At 40.1% G+C, this 20000-nt stretch overlaps 1 protein-coding gene across 4 annotated transcripts in view; it reads left to right on the forward strand.

The window, feature by feature from the left end:
• The window catches only part of cita (citron rho-interacting serine/threonine kinase a), a 116421-nt gene that overhangs the window by 31024 nt on the left and 65397 nt on the right, over positions 1–20000 (forward strand). For all 4 annotated transcript variants that reach the window (XM_084415361.1, XM_084415362.1, XM_084415363.1 and 1 more), the window contains exons 10-13: positions 987–1170; positions 13989–14094; positions 15215–15358; positions 16389–16508. In XM_084415361.1, the coding sequence (XP_084271487.1) occupies positions 987–1170; positions 13989–14094; positions 15215–15358; positions 16389–16508 (554 nt within the window). The remainder of the gene's footprint in view (positions 1–986; positions 1171–13988; positions 14095–15214; positions 15359–16388; positions 16509–20000) is intronic.

Here is a 20000-nt window from a genome sequence, read left to right on the forward strand (position 1 = left end):
GGGTAGGTTTAGGGATTGGGTTAGTGTGTGTGTGTGTGTGTGTATATGTGTGTGAGAGTGAGTGAGTGAGTGAGTAATGGGTAGGTTTAGGGGTTGGGTTAGTGTGTGTGTGTGTGTGTGTGTGTGTGTGAGAGAGAGAGATGGGTAGGTTTAGGGATTGGGTTAGTGTGTGTGTGTGTATATGTGTGTGAGAGTGAGTGAGTGAGTGATGGGTAGGTTTAGGGGTTGGGTTAGTGCAGGGGTGCCCAATCCTGCTCCTGCCGATCGACTGTCCTGCACAGTTCATCTCCAACCCTAATCAAACATTCCTGCCTTTAATTTTCAAGTGATCCTGAAGACCTTAATTGGTTGCTTCAGGTGTGTGATTAGGGTTGGAGATGAACTGTGCAGGACAGTCGATCGGCAGGAGCAGGATTGGGCACCCCTGGGTTAGTGTGTGTGTGATGGGTAGGTTTAGTGGTCGGGTTAGTGTTTGTGTGTGTGTGATGGGTAGGGTTAGTGTGTGTGTGTGTGTGTGTGTGTGTGTGTGTGTGTGATGGGTAGGGTTTAGTGTGTGTGTGTCTGTGATGGGTAGGGTTAGTGTAGGGGGACAGAATATACAGTTTGTACAGTATAAAAACCATTACGCCTCTGGAATGTCCTCACAAGCATAGCAAAACAAACGTGTGTGTGTGCGGATCTCGCGTCGGGTTTTGGCTGTGACTCACTCTGATTAGCCAAGACTGCTGCAGTGAGAGAGAGAGCGGGCGAGCGAGTTATTGCGCTACAGTCTCATCACTGAGACCCCCCCTCTCTCTCTCTCTCTCTCTCTCTCCCTCCCTCTCTCTCTCTCTCTCTCTCTCTCTCTCTCTCTCCCTCTCCCTCTCCCTCTCCCTCTCTCTCCCTCTCTCTCCCTCTCTCTCCCTCTCCCTCTCTCTCTCTCTCTCTCCTCCAGTCTGTTTTTCTCACCGACCCTCTCACATGTTTTCTCCTCTCGTCTCCTCCAGCACTCCCTCCGTTTGTTCCGTCTCTGCGCTCTGATGATGACACCTCTAATTTCGAGGAGCCGGACCGGCCCGTGGTCCACGCCGCCTCGACCCTCGATCGCCCTCGCTCAGGCTTCCACGGACAAGACCTGCCCTTTGTAGGCTGGTGCTTTAGTCGGGCTCTGAGCGCACTGGCCAAGTCTGAGTGAGTGTACACACACACACACGCACACACACATGCTGATTTGACTAGTCTAGTCACAGGTGGTCCATTGGTGCGGAGACGGTCACATCACCACGGCGACTGTCACCAGGCAACATTGTGGCTGAATGCGAGGTATTGCTTCTCTCGCGCGCTCATGTGTCATTAAGATGAATGAGAGAGAGAGTGTGTGTGTGCGCGGCGCGGATGTTTTTGTAACGGAGACTCACGGATCTGGGAATATCTCTCGGATGTGTTGCCATGTGCATATGCAGGTATAAAGCAGTGATTCTCGCGCGCGTTCATGTGTCTTTAAGATGAATGAGAGTGTGTGTGTGGGGATGTTTTTGTAACGGAGACTCGCGGATCAGGGAATGGATCACAGATGTGCATGCAGGGGAACGGGAAACCCTCGTCCGGAGTGTGTGTGATCGTGCAGCACAATGAAATCCCCATCAGCACGTAAACACTGTGTAACGTGAGCGGATCTGTGTTTGCCGAGATGTGGGCTGTTGTTTTGGTCTGCGTTCGCATCTTATCTTCTGGCTCTGTGTTTATTGAACGGGTGTATTTCAGCTATGAATCAGAAGAAAAGCATGAGAACTAATTCAAATATATATATAATTTTTTCTTTTTTTAATGATTTCCCCCAAATTTCTCATTACAGTAAAAAAAATTCTTAAATTCAATTTTCTGAGATTTTTTTTAACATCATTTTCCCCCAAATGTTTTTACCATAATGCAAAAAGTCTTTTATTTCATTTCCCCCCTAATTTTCATTATTGTAATGTTTTTATTTATTTTATTTTAGTGAGATTTTCTGTTTTTATTTATTTAATTTCCTCCCATTTGTCATTACCATAATGTGAAAAAAAGCCTTATTACTGTAATATTTATTTTCTTTTTTTAAATTCCCCCCAAATTCTCACTATTGTAATGTTTTTTATTTATTTAAATGGTTTAATTTTAATTTTCCTATCTTCATTACCATAATGCAAAAAAAAAACCCTCCTTATTGTAATGGTAAAGTATTTAAATATCATTGCCTGTTTTTAATTAGTTGATTTTAATAATACATGCTTTACAAAAAAAACTGTATTGCAGTAATGAGAATTTCTCAAGAGAGCATCTGGATCCATTGCAGTGGTGTGTGTGTGTGTGTGTGTGTGTGTGTGAGAGACATCCTGCCCAGTGATTCCCTGCATCTATGAATGCATTCAAGCGTGAGTTTATTGTTATGCGCCGCTCAGTTCCTGTGTGCTGTAAGATCATAATGTGGATCAGCTGAAGGTCTCGGTCGGGAATCTGGTCCCAGAAGAGCCGTAAATAACGTGTTTTTTCCCAGGAGCTGAAGGGAAAGCACAGGGAAAAACAGTGAGGTAAAGCTTTATAACGTTAGTCAGAAAGAAAACGAACCCATAACCCAGAATGCATTATTATGGTAGCCATGGTGAGTTTCCTTTCATACGCATATTCTCTCTCTAATCCTGAAATGCGTATTTGTCCAGCTGTATGTCATGTTGCTGTCGTCTTGATAAAGCGCTTCCAGCATCATGAAATCTGCCGAACGCAACACACACAGCCCCAGCAGAGAAGCGTGGGAATGTTAATGCAGAAGCCCAGCTGCTGATTGGTGCACCGGAGATGTGTTGCGATATGAGGACGCTGGATCCGTCTTGAGGCAAACAGACATCTGTAATAATGAGTGATGTATCTTGTGAAGACCGTAAACTGCGCTTCACTGATGAATGCTTCTGAAATGCATGCATTGAGACTGCAGTAGGCGTGTTGTTTAGTGGACTTGATGCGTCGTCATTCATGCAACACACATCTGTTTCTTTTCTGAAAAACATGCGTTTATCAAGCAGTGCGATAGAAAAACATGCGTTTATCAGGTGGTGCGATAGAAAAACATGTTTATCAGGCAGTGCGATAGAAAAACATGTTTATCAGGCGGTGCGATAGAAAAACATGCGTTTGTCAGGCAGTGCGATAGAACAACATGCGTTTGTCAGGCGGTGCGATTGAACAACATGCGTTTGTCAGGCAGTGCGATAGAAAAACATGCGTTTGTCAGGCAGTGCGATAGAACAACATGCGTTTGTCAGGCGGTGCGATTGAACAACATGCGTTTGTCAGGTGGTGCGATAGAAAAACATGTTTATCAGGCGGTGCGATAGAAAAACATGCGTTTATCAAGCGTTTATCAAGCGGTGCGATAGAAAAACATGTTTATCAGGCGGTGCGATAGAAAAACATGCGTTTATCAAGCGGTGCGATAGAAAAACATGTTTATCAGGCAGTGCGATAGAAAAACATGCGTTTGTCAGATGGTGCGATAGAAAAACATGCGTTTGTCAGGCGGTGCGATAGAAAAACATGCGTTTATCAAGCGGTGCGATAGAAAAACATGCGTTTATCAGGCGGTGCGATAGAAAAACATGCGTTTATCAAGCGGTGCGATAGAAAAACATGCGTTTATCAGGCGGTGCGATAGAAAAACATGCGTTTATCAGGCGGTGCGATAGAAAAACATGCGTTTATCAGGCGGTGCGATAGAAGAACATGTTTATCAGGCGGTGCGATAGAAGAACATGCGTTTGTCAGGTGGTGTGATAGAAAAACATGCGTTTATCAGGCAATGCGATAGAAAAACATGCGTTTATCAGGCAATGCGATAGAAAAACATGCATTTATCAGGCAGTGCGATAGAAAAACATGCGTTTATCAGGCAATGCGATAGAAAAACATGTTTATCAGGCAGTGCGATAGAAAAACATGCGTTTGTCAGGCAGTGCGATAGAAAAACAAGGCAGTGGTCAGGCAGTGCGATAGAAAAACATGCGTTTGTCAGGCAGTGCGATAGAAAAACAAGGCAGTGGTCAGGCGGTGCGATAGAAGAACATGCGTTTGTCAGACGGTGCAATAGAAAAACATGCGTTTGTCAGGCGGTGCGATAGAAAAACATGCGTTTGTCAGGCGGTGCGATAGAAAAACATGCGTTTATCAGGCAGTGCGATAGAAAAACATGCGTTTGTCAGGCGGTGCGATAGAAAAACATGCGTTTATCAGGCAGTGCGATAGAAAAACAAGGCAGTGGTCAGGCAGTGCGATAGAAAAGGCAGTGGTCAGGCAGTGCGATAGAAAAGGCAGTGGTCAGGCAGTGCGATAGAAAAACAAGGCAGTGGTCAGGCAGTGCGATAGAAAAACATGCGTTTATCAGGCAGTGCGATTAGAAAAGGCAGTGGTCAGGCAGTGCGATAGAAAAACAAGGCAGTGGTCAGGCAGTGCGATAGAAAAACATACGTTTATCAGGCAGTGCGATTAGAAAAGGCAGTGGTCAGGCAGTGCGATAGAAAAACAAGGCAGTGGTCAGGCAGTGCGATAGAAAAACATACGTTTATCAGGCAGTGCGATAGATAGAAAAACATACGTTTATCAGGCGGTGCGATAGATAGAAAAACATGCGTTTATCAGGCGGTGCGATAGAAAAGGCAGTGGTCAGGCAGTGCGATAGAAAAACAAGGCAGTGGTCAGGCAGTGCGATAGAAAAACATACGTTTATCAGGCAGTGCGATAGAAAAGGCAGTGGTCAGGCAGTGCGATACTAAAACATACGTTTATCAGGCAGTGCGATAGATAGAAAAACATGCGTTTATCAGGCGGTGCGATAGATAGAAAAACATGCGTTTATCAGGCGGTGCGATAGAAAAGGCAGTGGTCAGGCAGTGCGATAGAAAAACAAGGCAGTGGTCAGGCAGTGCGATAGAAAAACATACGTTTATCAGGCAGTGCGATAGAAAAGGCAGTGGTCAGGCAGTGCGATACTAAAACATACGTTTATCAGGCGGTGCGATAGATAGAAAAACATGCGTTTATCAGGCGGTGCGATAGATAGAAAAACATGCGTTTATCAGGCGGTGCGATAGATAGAAAAACATACGTTTATCAGGCGGTGCGATAGATAGAAAAACATGCGTTTATCAGGCAGTGCGATAGAAAAACATACGTTTATCAGGCGGTGCGATAGAAAAACATGCGTTTGTCAGGCGGTGCGATAGAAAAACATGCGTTTGTCAGGCGGTGCGATAGAAGAACATGCGATGCGATAGAAAAACATACGTTTATCAGGCGGTGCGATAGATAGAAAAACATGCGTTTATCAGGCAGTGCGATAGAAAAACATACGTTTATCAGGCGGTGCGATAGAAAAACATGCGTTTGTCAGGCGGTGCGATAGAAAAACAAGGCAGTGGTCAGGCAGTGCATGTGGACACCCGTACAGGATTCTAGTTTACAGTCCAGTCGTGTCTGATCGGATCGCAGTGGCACTTCAGATCTCGGTGCCGTCGGTTGTGGTGTGTGTGTGTGTGTGCGTAGTCTTTGTGTGTTTGCACACTACATGTCCGTCATGCCAAAGATGTCGTATTTCTCTTTCTTTATTAACAGATTCAGTTGGACAATATCTGTCACGTTAATTGGGTGAACCTGTCAGGTGAAATATGCACTGGCGGCGTCATGGAAAATATCAGGCATTGTTAAGTGTAATTTCTGTCACTTATGTCACCTAACTGTTTTGCACAAATAATGATTGTGTTTACACAGGTTTCCTGAATCAGGATGGCCTATGAATGTGTCCTTAAAAAGTCTTAAAATGTCTTAAATAAAGTTTTCCTAATAAAAGGCCTTAAAAAGTATTAAAGTGTCTGAAATTCAGATTCGATGGGACTTAAATATTTCTGGTCACATTACTGCTAATATTTCTCCAGTCTGTCGGACCCATTGTCCGTCAAATAACCAGTGAAGCATCGAAACACGAGAATGATTCTGATTTTATTACATAAACAGCGATTGATAATGGACAGTGTGGTTCTGGTAACTCTGTTGAGGCTCGCACTGCCAGTGAGAGACTTTAGTGGAGAAATCAAAACAAATCAGTGTAACAGCACACATAATGAAGCTCACAGAAGAGGTTGGAAAAGCCTGAATTCAGTCTGTTCATCATATAAAGCGGTCGTGTCTCTTTAGAAAATTTTAACTAAACCGCTCAATTCATATGGATTAATGTTACGATTTCTTTATGAACTTTTTGAAGCATCAAAGTGGTAGTTGCGCAGCTGTCTATGGAGAGTACAGAAAGGTCTCAGATTTCATTAAAATGTCTTCATTTGTGTTCCGAGGATGAATGAAAGTCTTACAGGTTTGGAACGACATGAGGGCTAGTAATTAATGACAGAATTTTAATTTTTGGGTGAGCTATCCCTTTAATTATGTAATTATTTTTACTACAAAATGTATAGTATGTATAACAGTATGAACACCTCAATAAAGTAATTAAAGTGCTAAAAAACAAAACAAATGCCCGCTTGCTTCTGCCCTTTGCTATACTTGCAGTACATTAATGGAGCTTTTCCATGGCATGGAACGGTTCGGTACGGCTCACTTTAAATGGTACCACTTCTGTTGAGGTTCCAAGCGTACCGTACCGGTACTAAAATGTGACGTGAAAACACTACAGATCACTGATTGGTCAGAGGATTTGCCACACCAGACACCAAACCCGCTAGATTTAAATAGTCAGCAACAGGAATGGAACATTGTAGCGCATCCCATCCAATAAATCGCAATAATCTTTGTGCTTTGTTACTATTGATGTGAAACAAAGTCTCAGATTTAAAATTACGTCCATTTTCGTACGAAACTCAAAAACAGATAGCGTTTTGTCGCTGTGGCGTGAGATCGCTCTGGCTCAGCTCTAGAGAAGCACATGATCTTCTCTTCCGCCTTAATAACACCAGTTACAGCGCGAGATAAACATGAATGAGCGTCTGAAAGTGTGTTAAAAGATAGAGTACAACTTATCAAAATCCGTATCCATGTAACATGGAATCACTCAATCAGTGTTTCAACCGTGGAAAGACGTCAGTAAAACAGCTTGTAAACAATGTCATGTAACGTCACATTTACCTCAGAAAAACCATATCCAGTGACCATAAACTCGTCAGTCAGCGAGAAAAATTAACTGTAGAGAGGAGCATTCTGCTAAATATATGCACAATATTTCAAGTTTTTTATGACAGCCACCATTTAAATGTTTATATTTCATATAACTTTATTATTATAAAAATAAATAAAAGTGTAATTTAAGTGTTTGTATATAAATCAGTAAATTTGTACCTTTTTATAACTATATTATAGTAGGCTAATGAAGCCTAGTAGGCTACAACTGACTCCCATAGTTTACAGCGTTAGTTTCCTTGAGAAAATTTGCCATGTATTGTACCTGATATCCAAAATAATCAATATTGAATCGAATCGTTTTTCCAGGCGCACCTATGATGCGGCGAGATGAAAACATCTAAACTTTTCAGAATGCTGCAAGCCATCTCAGGTCATGTGACAAAGACCAACCGATCAGCTTCGGCCTTTCCGTAACAACATCGCAAGCTCGGCCGAACAGCTCATCATAGCTGTACGGGGCGGGTTTGTATTTCTCATCTCCATAAATATATAGTAAAGCTAATGCAAGAGCTAGAAATCTCTTTATCCTTTGCTGATACTTCCTCGTCGTCATGGAGAGCGCAGTTCATGGTTGCATAGCAACGACAGACGCCACTTGAGCGCATGCGCTTGTGGAAAGAAGAAAGCGGCGCGGCTCGATAAGATGCGCTGCGCTATGAAACCCATTTATTTAATATTATTAATAATAATATTTTATATTTATTATAATTTAATATGATGATTTTTTTTATATATATTTATCATCATTTAATATTATGATATTTTTTTCAACAGACAACATTGGTTCAGCGCAGAGTGCTGCAACATTGGTTCAGTCTTTTTTTGTTAAAAAAACCCTTTATTCGCACACGTGCACCTACATGCATTTAACAGTTCGCACATCCATTTTTAGTCGCAAATGCGAGTGAAATGCTTTCACTGCCGAGTCCTGTAGTGGCGTTTGACATTCACCTCGTTGTGGAGTAAAAGCACATTAACGATCTGATATGTCGTGCTGTGGAGAGATGGTGTGTGTTCAGTTGAGGCAGTGCTCTAATTGGAGTGTGTCCTGCAGGTTCACACTGTAATGACCGGCGGTGTGTAGGTGGCTTCCTCTTCTCTCTGTGACTCATGGTTATTCGAGGTGCATCGTCTGGTTAGATAATTCAAAGGAAATCTAGTTTGTCAGTATAAGAATAGTTTGTGCAATAATGAGCATTCGCCGTCATTCTCTCGCCCTCATGTCGACTTTATTTCTCTGTTCACGCATATTTTTCCATACAGTTACCAGAGACTGTCAGGCTCCAAATGCACCGTTATTGTGAGTTAATGATGACTGAATACAATTTTTGTCCAGTCTTGCTTCTTCAATGTGTGAAGCATTAGAGCACGTCTCTGACATCAGGATTTCATTAGGGATGCACCGATATGAAAATGCATTGATACCGATCATTTTTATCTTTGAAAGCCAATAACCGATATATTGGCTGATAAATCTAAATCCTGATTTTTATATCATTTTTGAGAGCCTGATTACAAAAACTAAAGTCTCACCATTAAAATCCACGTCCCAAACACACAATTATAATGTTCTCATGATCATGTTATGTAGCCGATATGACAGACTTGCGCTGCACATGTTGCACTGAACTGTGTTTTCCTTTTTTGAAGTGATTTCAATCATATTTCAAGCAATTTAAACCCATCATGTTGAACAGTGCGCATCTGAAGTGTCTCAGCTGAAGGAAATAATACATTATTTATCAGCTTTAATATATCAGACAAATCTTCTTATCAGGCCGATAACGATACAACTAAAACCGATATCGATGCCGATATGGTGGCCGATATATCGTGCATCCCTAGATTTCATATCTGAGATTTCAAAGTGTGAGTGACAGAATTGGGTTTTGTTTCCAGTTGGAGTCATCGCAGCTTCACCTCAACAAACCCTCTGATTATCTGAGAAGTGGTTTATGATTCTGACCGTATCTAACCAGACTTTTGGTCAAAATGTGAGATGGTCCTCACTGCAGAACACGAAATCCAGGGGGAGGAGTTGGACCCAGATCCAACTCCTCCCACCTTACATATACCTAAACCTACCAATCTCCACCCCTTAGATCTGGATCCAACTCCGCCCCCCTGGATCTCGTGTAGTGCAGTGAGGTGCTACTGCAAAATGTTGTAAGTTAATAAATGTTTTTGGGAGCATGAATAGCAATGTGCCAGTTCTTTTGTATTCGAGTTACGGTTTCTTTTTGATCGAGCACCGGCCGAGTTATTTTAGATGTGTCTTACTTTGAATCCATTTATAAAGAGAGCCATTTACTCTATTCCTGAATGAATCAAATAAATGAATGAATCAATGACTTACTCATTAAGACATTTACCGCCACCTACTCACAGTTTTAGTTTATTAAGAGTATAATTTCATTAAAAAATTACTTTATTTTTCTATATTAATAAAAAGAAAAACATTAAAGGGATAGTTCATCCTAAAATGAAAGTTCTGCCTTCATGTCGTTTCAAACCTGTATGACATTTTTTCTTTTGCGGAACATACGATATTTTAAAGAATCATGGTAATCAAACTGTATAGTTTATAACTAATATAGTTATTGTTATAGTTATCATTCTTGGTGTGAATGGGCCTTTAGAGTTTAATTAATTTCAAAGCAAGTACAGAAATATGAAGATCCACATCAAATATTGTGAAAGTGCCAAAACATTGAGAAACCCAGAGTCGCTTTGGTAGGAAAGTGTCTGCTATGCTTATGAATGTAAACCTGTGTTCACCCATTTCTCGTTATAGTTTTTCATAGTTTGTTTGAAGACCAGCCTCCATTTGCATATCAAAACAAAGTCCTTGTTCTTTAAAGTCCCCCTGTGGTGTAAATCCAGCTTTTAATGTTGTTTATGCATCTATGTGGTGTTTTTAATCTGCTTTAAGACAAAGCATGTGTAAATTCATAAGTCGACACCATTGCTGAGTATTTCCTCCTTAAAACTGCAGTGAACCAAAGACAGTCTCAAAAACACACTTTGAAATCGCTGGTGTTTCTGACGTCACAAACTACCTTGTAACCAATCAGATCAACGTGTGATCGTCAACCAGTGGATCTCTGAGCTGAGTGAGTGAGTGGAGGCGGGGCTCATTTGCATATTCATAGAACCACGCATACTAAATGAGGCGAGGGTGTCGAGTTACAGTCAAGATATTTTAAGGCATTTTTTCAAGGAAAAAACACTTAAATATGTAATTTTTGCTGATCAAAGATGAGTTTGAAGGGATTAAATGATTGACTGCAGGGGGACTTTAAAAGAACCGTGGATGCAGGGATTGTTTCATCTTGCAGACGCTCAGGGAGAGGAACCTGCCACACTCATTTACTTGACCTTTCTCGATGGCCGATCGATAGACGCAGCATGTTTGAGCACCACAGGAATGCTGGGAGAACATTAACCGAACATAAGCCGTGAGTCAGCCTCGTCTTTGTCCGTCAGTCGAGCTAAGAATAAGCAATGCGTTCCTGCGGATCAATCGCTGCTGTATTCACAGAATGCGTAAGTGTGTCTATATCCGTCAGCTGACGCCCACGTCAGGCAGAAAGAGCAAGATGTTTCTCAAGTGTTTGAGTGCAAAAGTTTGGATGCTGATGATGTTCATGCTTGAATTATCAATAGTTCGATGTTAATGCTGTAATAACCGAATTGCACCTGAAACCTTTATTGATGCCAACTAATGTGAAATGTAATTCTCAACGGCACATTTTCCCATTGCAGTTTATTTTCTCCCTTCATTCTCAAAAGGCACAATTTGAAATGCATAGCGTATAATTATAGTTTAAGGCCCAATTATGAAGTGAGTTGTGGGCCGCTCTGATCAGACCCCTGGGATGCGTCGGGTTTCTCCAAAGGGAAGTCTGTAAGCGCTGGGTAATGGACTGCTTTACAGCAAACAGACAGAACCTCTAATCTCGTTAGACCTCGCCGGTGTGATGCCGTATTTAGATTATTTATTTGCTGTGTGCATTTAGATGCTCTCGAGGGGCTCTTGAAGCTTCAGGCGTTTCTATTTCACAGCTCCTCTGATGCGTTCAGATGTGCTTTGATAGGAGGACACCTTCATGGCCATGAGGGACCAGAGACACGGCATCATTGGGGCCTTACGAGGCAGAACGTGTGGAGGAAATCGTGGAATGCAGTCATAAAAATGGAATATGCGTGGAATTCGCAGACATGTGGATCAATAAATTAACAGACTAGTGGTGCACACTTTATATCTCCCAATTGCGTGATAAAAAGTCGCAATTTTGAGAAATAAACTCACAATTCTGACGTTTATATCACAATTCTGACTTTATAACATGCAATTGCGAGAAAAAAGTCAGAATTGCGAGTTCTGACATCTTAGAATTGTGAGATATAAAGTCCAATTCTAAGGAAAAAAATTAATTGCAAGTTTATAGCTCACAATTCTGACTTTATAACACCACATTGGGAGATATAAAGTCATAATTGCATGTTATAAAGTCCCAATTGCGTATTATAAAGCCAGAATTGTGAGCTATAAACTTGCAATTCATTTTTTTTTCCTTAGAATTGGACTTTAACAATTCTAAGAAAAGCTGTCAGAACTCGCAATTCTGACTTTTTTCTCGCAATTGCATGTTATAAAGTCAGAATTGCGAGATATAAACACGCAATTCTGAGGAAAAAAATCTCGGAATTGTGAGATAAAAAGTCGCAATTATCTTTTAAAATGTTTTATTCTGTGGCGGAAACAAGCTTTCCATAAGAAAAAGCTGAAATTCTTCGACGTAAATTAATTTATTCCAGAAGAAGCTCAAGAAATGGAGATTGAAGCATCGTGAGGCACCGTATCATTGAGTATAGAGTTATAAAATGATCTCCTTTTCTTTTCTTCAGGTGGTGATTGTTGTTTCGTTCTGCTCTCGGTGGACGAGCCGTCAGCGCGCCGGTCAAAGCCGATGCTCACGAGCCGATTGGTTCGCTCTTTCCCTCCGCTGCAGTATTTTTGTCAGATTTATTCTCTCTCTCTCCGTTAGTGTAATGTGTGTTGTGTTTGTGCGGCCGCTGGGATTTTACTCTGTATTTTTGGAACACATTCATCCGTCAGACACACTTTACTCAGTTCTGAATCACTGACATATGATGCATGTGGGAACTCGAGTTGTTTCCTGTCTTTGTTGGTTTGTATTGAGGTCCACATGTCTTTTTATACCGTCGTAGGCGTTCGGTTCACTATATTTAGGCGTTTCTTTCTTTCCTCGAATCCTCCGAGACGTTTTCAACTAGAATCCATCAGTAGTTTGGCTTCCTGAAGAGCGTCTGTGATGCTTTCCAAATATTGCCGTCGAGCAGTGGTGTGAGTGTGGGAGGAGTCTATGGCCCTGTCCCAAATGGCGCACTTCATGTGGACTTTCGGTCTCGTGGACTTAAATTGCGCGTGTTCGCTGAGTCTACGAGTCCGTAGGCCGTCCCATTCAGCATTTTAACACTTTGAAGTGTGCTCAGCAGCGCCCCCTTTGTACCCTTGAAGCGGTCTTAAAGCGGTCTTAAAGCGGTCACAAAGTGTGGACTCTGAGGAAGTCCACAAGTCCGGAGTGTGCCATTTGGGACAGGGCCTATATGTTTGACGGACCAATGGCTGACAGGGGGCAGAGTCAACGAGGTGGGAGGAGAGTTTGGCAAACCTGTGTGGAAACAGTCACAATTATAAGCTGTGTTATAATTTGGAAAATGCAGTAATTTGATTTCATAATGTGCAGACACACACACACACACACACACACACACACACACACACACACACACACACACACACGTGTATGTAAATGAAGGGCAGTTGTTGTGTTTTTATTACTCTCCGGCCTGGTTTGGAGTTCTGGTATAATCAGCACTTTAGCTGTGTGTGTGTGTGTGTGTGTGTGTGTGTGTGTGTGTGTGTGTGTGTCTCTTTCCCTCCTCAGCACTTTCAGCCGTAATGATCCGATGTCTAATGGCGGAGACTGATCTGAGTTCAGATCTCTGAGCAAGAACACAAGCATTATATTATGAAATGAGAGAATTAAAACTTTGATAAAGTTTGCATCATCATACTGTTGTCTTCCTGTTAATTAATGTGCCGCATTTAATTGCTGTTTATGAATTTATGAATATTTCTCCAGTGGTTTTAATTTGATTATGCTGTTCGCAATGCTTCATGGGAAGCTTGTTTCTGTCACAGAATAAAAAATAAAAAAGGTAATTATCTCAGAATTCGAACTTTATAACTCACAATTGTGTTTAAATCTCACATTTTTGAGAAAAAAGTCAGAATTGTGAGACATAAAGTCGCAATTATTATTATTATTATTATTTTATTATTTTTTACCATATTGGAAACAAGCTTCCATACAAATCTCAGTCAGTCTAATCCAAGACAAATATAATAGTGTTTTCATTTGCAATTCTGTGACGCTGATCAGAGACGTTTGTGGTTTTGTGACGCTTCCGGTTCGTGTTCATGAAGAGAACCTGATTGTTAGTTGATGTTCCCTGACGTCTAATTCATGTCATGCTTATTAATGAATGGCATGTAAAGATGATGTTCTTTGGTGTTGAATTGAATAATGAATTCACATGAAACTAATGGAGTGTGTAATGAATGTGAAAGGCCGAACAGACGCTTTAAATTGCGATATTTCCTACATTTCTAGGAAAACATCCGCTCTCACACTCTGTTATGGGCTCTGGATGAGTGTTAATGTTCTGCTGTGGTTCTCATAAGGGTCCGTTGTTCTTTGTGTCGTCAGATCGGTCGGCGCAGGACTCAACTCTCCTGCCAAGACCAACTCCATGGAAAAAAAACTGCACATCAAAAGCAAAGAACTGCAAGACACTCAAGACAAATGTCACAAGGTAAGAGCGCAGAGACACCTGGGTGAAGAGATTTGTAGTCTATGACTATATTGTAACTGTAAGGATGTGGAAGCTGACATTATCCAGTATGTCCCTCACTTTGCTTATTATGACCCTGAAATTCAATATATGGGACAAAAATGCACTTATATGATTGTTTTGTCCTATATTTCTTTATATGTTTAATCATTGTCACACAAGCAAGTGGACTGTTTTTCCAGAATATCAACACGATTTTCAAATGTGATTTTTGTATAACAGTTAAATTTTTCCATTTTAGTCACAATATCGTCTGTTTTTGCTCTATTTCGCCAATGAAAAGTTTCAAACAACTGCAACCGGATCAGAGTGCAACAGATTGATGATTCATTAATGAATGAATCAGCTGTGTGAAAGAATCGGTTGAGTGAATGATTCAATGACTCGCTCATCGAGAGAGAGAGTGAGCGACTTGCTAAAGCTTGGTTTTAGTATTGTTTAGTATAGTATTTAAAGTATTGTTTCCTTTTTAAAAAGAAGTTTCATATATTTTGATTTTCAAAATATTAATTTGCTGTGTAAATGCATCTAAATGCTGCATCAGATGCAGGTTTTGTACCACTTCTGCAGTGCAAAAATATACTGTAATATACTTGTTGATACTGATTTTATTTGATTGGTATAAAGTGTCTTATTATTCCAGTTGAATTTGATTAAATGCAAGAATTTGACATGATGCATGTATCTAATAAGGTTAGGAAAATGGCCTTATAAAGGTAAAAATGCCCCTGGAAATCAATTCCTTAAAAGTTAAATTAGTTCAATTTAAATGTTTACAAGTTCAGCTCATAACTTGTTTTATTTGTTTAAGAATATGGAGTCGTCTGTCCACGACAGGCCTAAACTAGCCAAGGTACAAAAACACACTTAGGAAAATATTGTCTAATTATCCACAAAATACCACAAAATATTTAGATGCTGAATTTTTTAGTCAGTATCACACACGGCTAGTCTGAATGAACACTGAGCTAATTGTGTTTGCAGAGGTGTAAGTGTCTACCATGCGCAGGTTGTGTTGGCGTGATTCGAGCACTGCTGTAAAATGCATTTAGACCTGGTGCTTGTGTTTGTGGCCGCTCAGATGGAGCAGGAGATCTCGCGGTTTCAGCGTAAGATGACTGACCTGGAGTCAGTCCTCCAGCAGAAGGATGTGGAGCTCAAAGCCTCCGAGACCCAGAGGAGCATCCTGGAACAGGACCTCGCCACCTACATCACCGAATGCAGCGTGAGTGGAAGATGCTGAAGGATGCATCTAAATAGCTGTGCTTTTATGTGAATTGTGGGATATTGCATTTAAAAAAAACATAAAAAATATTAAAATGTGCATAAAAATAGCATGCTCTCAAATAAGGCGAATACATTTTTTTTCTATTCGGTAAAAAAACATGCACATAAACTACGATAGAAACACATTTACTGAATAAATTCCTGGATGCACATGTGACTTAATAGATCATGTGATTGGTTGGATAACTGGACTAACCAACGGACCAATCGCATCACACGCCACACTGTAACATGATTTTTTGAAGTACCTTTTAGAAGAAAACAATCCTGCATGCATCTACATATAATACATCACTTCCCTTGTTGCCCTTCAACTGAAAATTACTACCAAAAGCCACACAATGTGGCATCGTATCGTATCAGTATTTTATTTGAGTTGTTGCGTAAAAAAAAAAAAAGAAAAGAAATGCTAATAGAAAAAACAGGAAAAAACTATGCCATTAGCTCACAGATTCACTGACCCAGAATGCACTGCGCACCTAAAATGGCGCCCCCCATTGTCCAAAATATGTATTGAACGATATGGATTTTAAAAATAACATAACGGTTTCGACTACATATTTCAGTATAAGGCATCATTTACATCATAGTAAGCCATACAAGTCTTAATACGCAGGGTTCTCTTTAAGTCAGATGCATACAAATCTGAATTGGTCAAATTTGAGAGGAAGTAAAGCTGATAATCTGTCAGAAAGGTTTGGACCAGGAGTGTCTGACAGAGCAGGACTTTATCAGCACACACTCTCTGATGGACGTATCTGTTGTTTCATATCTAGAACAGCAAAACTGACTGGATTTCATATCTGCACTCTTGATGGTCCGCCTTTAATGCAAATACTCTCACTGATAAAACCAGTCTTGGCACGCTGGGCAGTTTTTGTTCTGACCTTGCCTTCCAGCAACTGCTGCATCTCTACATAACAGACGTGTGTGTGTGTGTGTGTGTGTGTGTGTGTGTGTGTATATAGAGTCTGAAGCGCAGTCTGGAACAGGCTCGTGTCGAAGTGTCACAGGAAGATGATAAAGCTCTCCAGCTCCTCCATGACATCAGAGAACAGAGCAACAAACTCCAGGAGATCAAGGAGCAGGTGAACAAACTCACTTCACTACATATATATGTATGGATATAGGCTGCATTTATTTGATCTAAAAATATTATAAAAATTTAAAATAAAGTTATACTGTAAAATGTACTTTATTCCTGTGATCAAAGCTGTATTTTCATCATCATTACTCCAGTCTTCATTAGAGCTGCACGATTATGGATAAATTGAGAATCACAAATTTTTTTTTTCAAACCGAGATCACTGTTCTCCCATGATTTTTAAATAAAATAACATGGACAAAATGTTAATTGCTGGAGTCTATTTAAAATTTTTAATTAAGGCGAGACACTACAGGTGAATAGGGTAACATTTTTAACTAGCAGATATCACCATGAAACTTTCCCAGTTGATTACCTACATTAAGATGAGGAAAAAATGTATTACAAGTTTTCTGTAATTTAATGTGTTAAATATGCAAATTAGGCTATATCTAATTAAATATGCGCTAATTTGCATATATTTTAAAAAACGAAATCTGAGTATTGGATAAAGCCAGGTTAAAAATTATTTTTTCATTGTGTTCACATATTAGATGGGAAAAAATTACAGAGGGATTTATGAATATCTACTTTTGTTATCCTGTAAATCAGAAAATACTGTCAATAGCCTTAAAAAATTATTTTCGCCATGTTTTTTGGAATAAAATGTTATATAAATCAGGCTAGGAATAATATATTTACAAATCCCTCTGTAAATGTCTTCATAATATAACTAGGTACAAGACCGGAAAGTTTGGTGTATAGAGGTGCTACTGAAGTGGAGATTTCGGAGAGAAAAGCCATTTTGAGAAAACGGGCTTTAAAGATTTATATCAGCCAATGAGATTGCGCATTCAGCCCTTTTACTTTCATGATTGGTTGCTGATAAAAAGGAAATGACCATATTTGGATCCGACAGCATTGTACAGGAGAGAGAGAGCTTTCCAGCGGTGTGTGTGATGACAGGGAGCAGACAGAGATCGCGGAGCAGCGTGTTGATTAAGAACGACAACTTTTGTTGAATTTATGAGAAATCTACAGACGCAAACAGACACAGTGTAGTAAAATAAAGACCTAAATGTGTATTTCTGACTTTTTTTCACCACAAGCCTGAAAGAAGACGTGTTATTGAAGACAAATATCCAAAAATCTCAAAATTGACCAGTAAAAAAAAAAAAAACGATGTCTTTGCCTGCCGCGTCTCGCCTTAATCTAAATGAATTATATTAAAAAAATTCAGGTTGAGTGATTCAATTGATGATTCAATGACTCACTTAAAGACTTGTTTCATTAATAGATGAATCAGCGTTTTTGAGCGAATCTCTTGAATAAATGATTCAATGGTAAATACATTTAAGTCACCTACTGGTGTCGCCACCTACTGGTGTAACGATGTAATTAAAACATTCAATCATCGCTGAATAAAAGCTTCTCATCTGCTGAATGGTAGTGTAACGCGGTTTCCAGAAAAACATGACGCAGCACAACTGTTTTCAATATTGATAATCTGAAAAGTTTCTTGAGCAGCAAATCAGCATATTATATGAACTCTGCATGAGTCCGAGTGCTTCCCGCGGGATCTCCATTAGCTCGACTTTATTAGCCATTCATTTGCAGAACCTCATCCTGTAATTGAGGACTCGCTGAGGAGGCTCTTCTACACGCCAGCTAATCGCTCATCATCACACATCATTAAGTTCTTCCGTGTTGCTTTTTCCCTCAGTGTTTCCTCAGAGTTTCCTGGTTTATTGGTGAATGTGTTTCCTCTTTCGTTTGTTCAGGATAATGTCCTGTCAGTGATTGAGTGATCATTGAGTGATACCTGATCATAGACTAGTGATGCTATGCTTACACTATATTTGAAGTTTATGTTTATGCCAGAATGGGTTTTCTTATGGGACATAATCACAGTTGAAAGGCAAACATGCAAGTTCTGGTGGTTCTGTGTGTGTGTGTGTGTGTGTGTGTGTGTGTGTGTGTGTGCATGAACATGAGCTCAAGGCATTATGGGGAATAATATTTCACTCACTGAACTAGAGACAAGAATTAGTGGATAATCCTGTGCTGGAGAACGTGACGTGAGCTGGTTTTAAACCCTGAGTATGCTGGGATCTCAAAAAGGCTTTGTCACAAACTGGCGGGAGTTTGATCTGTTTTTGTGTGGAAATTCTCCAGATTAGTTTGAAATCTTTTTCAGCCTATCTGTATATATCTGTATACGTGTATATATCAACACACACACACACTACCGTAAAGCTTCTGTTAGTGTTTATTAGCATGCTAGACACTTTGTTCTCGTTACGTTGAAGTAATTAAGTGTCATAGTGCTTGACGTCTCAGCAGATCTCATCCAGATCACCGATCAATATCATTCACTCTCTCTCTCTCACTCACTCTCTCTCTCTCTCTCTCTCTCTCTCTCTCTCTCACTCACTCACTCACTCACTCTCTCTCTCTCTCTCTCTCACTCACTCACTCACTCACTCACTCTCTCTCTCACTCACTCACTCACTCACTCTCTCTCTCTCTCACTCACTCACAATTTCAATTTCAATTTTTTTTCAATTTCAAATTAGCTTTATTAGCATGACTGTGTAACACAATGTTGCCAAAGCATCAACATATATATAATAATAACAATGAATGTAAATAATAAAACAAATGTATAGATCATGTCATATGTACAGTAGCATATACAAATAGATAGATAAATAGACATAATCTATCTTCATAAATGAATATATACAGTGGGTCTCTCTAGCTCTCACTCGCTCTCTTTCTCTCTCTCTCTCTCTCACTCTCACTCACTCACTCTCTCTCACTCTCTCTCTCTCACTCACTCTCTCACTCACACTCACTCACTCTCTCTCTCTCTCTTTCTCTCACTCACTCACTCTCTCTCTCTCACTCAATTCAATTTTTCAATTCAATTTTTCAATTCAAATGAGCTTTATTAGCATGACTGTGTAACACAATGTTGCCAAAGCATGAACATATTATATATAAATAATAAAACAAACAAACAAAACATATACAAACAAACAAAACATATATGTATAGATCATGTCATATGTAGCATAGTCAATATAAATAAATAGATAAATAAACACAATCTATCCTAATAAATGAATATATACAGTGGGTCTCTCTAGCTGACTCTGGCGTTGTGAATAGCTAACACATATTTAGCCGCTAGTGCAGCTGTAATATCATCTTCTCCCAGTAAGAAGAACATTTTCTCAGTGTCACTCAGTTCAAAGAACGATGGAATCAAGATTTCAAATCTGGGCAGAAAGGTTTCTCTTATACTGGTGTATCTGGAGCAGAAGAGCAGAAAGTGTTCCTCATCCTCGATGTGCTGTAGGTCACAGTGTCTACAGATCCTCTGCTCTCTCTCTGTCCATGTTTGTCTATGTCTTCCTCTCTCTATCTCTAGATCATGGTCACTTAATCTGTATTTGGAGAGGATTTGTCTTTCTTTAAAATGTTTAATAAA

The sequence above is a fragment of the Rutilus rutilus genome, assembly GCF_951802725.1.
Source record: "Rutilus rutilus genome assembly, chromosome: 7".
Lineage (NCBI taxonomy): Eukaryota > Metazoa > Chordata > Actinopteri > Cypriniformes > Leuciscidae > Rutilus > Rutilus rutilus.